The sequence below is a fragment of the Egretta garzetta genome, unplaced genomic scaffold, assembly GCF_000687185.1.
Source record: "Egretta garzetta isolate BGI_Z169 unplaced genomic scaffold, ASM68718v1 scaffold484, whole genome shotgun sequence".
In the NCBI taxonomy this organism is placed as follows: Eukaryota; Metazoa; Chordata; class Aves; order Pelecaniformes; family Ardeidae; genus Egretta; species Egretta garzetta.
Window position 1 is genome coordinate 63,527 of NW_009259425.1, and position 936 is coordinate 64,462.

At 66.8% G+C, this 936-nt stretch overlaps 1 protein-coding gene across 1 annotated transcript in view; it reads left to right on the top strand.

The window, feature by feature from the left end:
* Positions 1-930, top strand: part of PNPLA6 (patatin like phospholipase domain containing 6) — an 18,060-nt gene extending 17,130 nt beyond the window's left edge. Inside the window, exons 28-29 of the mRNA XM_035892598.1 lie at positions 35-144; positions 804-930. Coding sequence (XP_035748491.1) covers positions 35-144; positions 804-869 — 176 coding nt within the window. The 3' untranslated portion in view covers positions 870-930. The remainder of the gene's footprint in view (positions 1-34; positions 145-803) is intronic.
* Positions 931-936: the final 6 nt, after the last annotated feature.

The window sequence follows — 936 nt, forward strand, 5'->3', positions numbered from 1 at the left end:
CCCCCCCCTACCCCCCCCGCTTTTACTCCGCCAGAGGAGTCCGACTACCTCACCGAGTACGAGGACGAGGGGCCGGAGCCAGCGCGGGGCGAGGAGGACGCGTTCGCCCCTGCCGAATGGGCCAGCGCCGGAACCTTGGAGGCTGTAAGTGCCCCTGGCTGTGGAGACCCTCAAAATTGGGGTGCCCATGGGTTTGGGGGCTCCCAAGGGTGCCCTGACCCCGTGCATGGGGGTATGTGGCAATGGGGACCCTCGAAAATGGGGTGCCCATGGGTTTGGGGGCTCCCAAGGGTGCCCTGACCCCGTGCATGGGGGTATGTGGCAATGGGGACCCTCGAAAATGGGGTGCCCATGGGTTTGGGGGCTCCCAAGGGTGCCCTGACCCCGTGCATGGGGGTATGTGGCAATGGGGACCCTCGAAAATGGGGTGCCCATGGGTTTGGGGGCTCCCAAGGGTGCCCTGACCCCGTGCATGGGGGTATGTGGCAATGGGGACCCTCGAAAATGGGGTGCCCATGGGTTTGGGGGTCCTGAGGAGTGCCCTGACCCTGTGCATGGGGGTATGTGGCCATGGGGACCCTCCAAAATGGGCTTGGGGACAGCCTGACACCCATGGGTGCTGCACCATGTCCCTGTCCCAGTGTCCCCAGCGTGTCCCCCATCTCCCTGCAGGCTTGGGGACAGCCTGGCACCCATGGGTGCTGCACCGTGTCCCCCTCCCAGGCTGAGGGACAGCCTGGCGCCCATGGGTGCTGCACCATGTCCCCCTCCCAGTGTCCCCAACGTCTCCCGTCTCTCCCCAGGAGGAGGAGAGGAGCCTGCGGCATCGCCCGAGCCGGGCCCAGGACCCTTCCGCACCCCAAACCTGACCCCAAATGTCACCCAAGGAGCCCGAGAGCCGGCACTACCTCCGCACCCCGGGAGTGTCCCCAACCG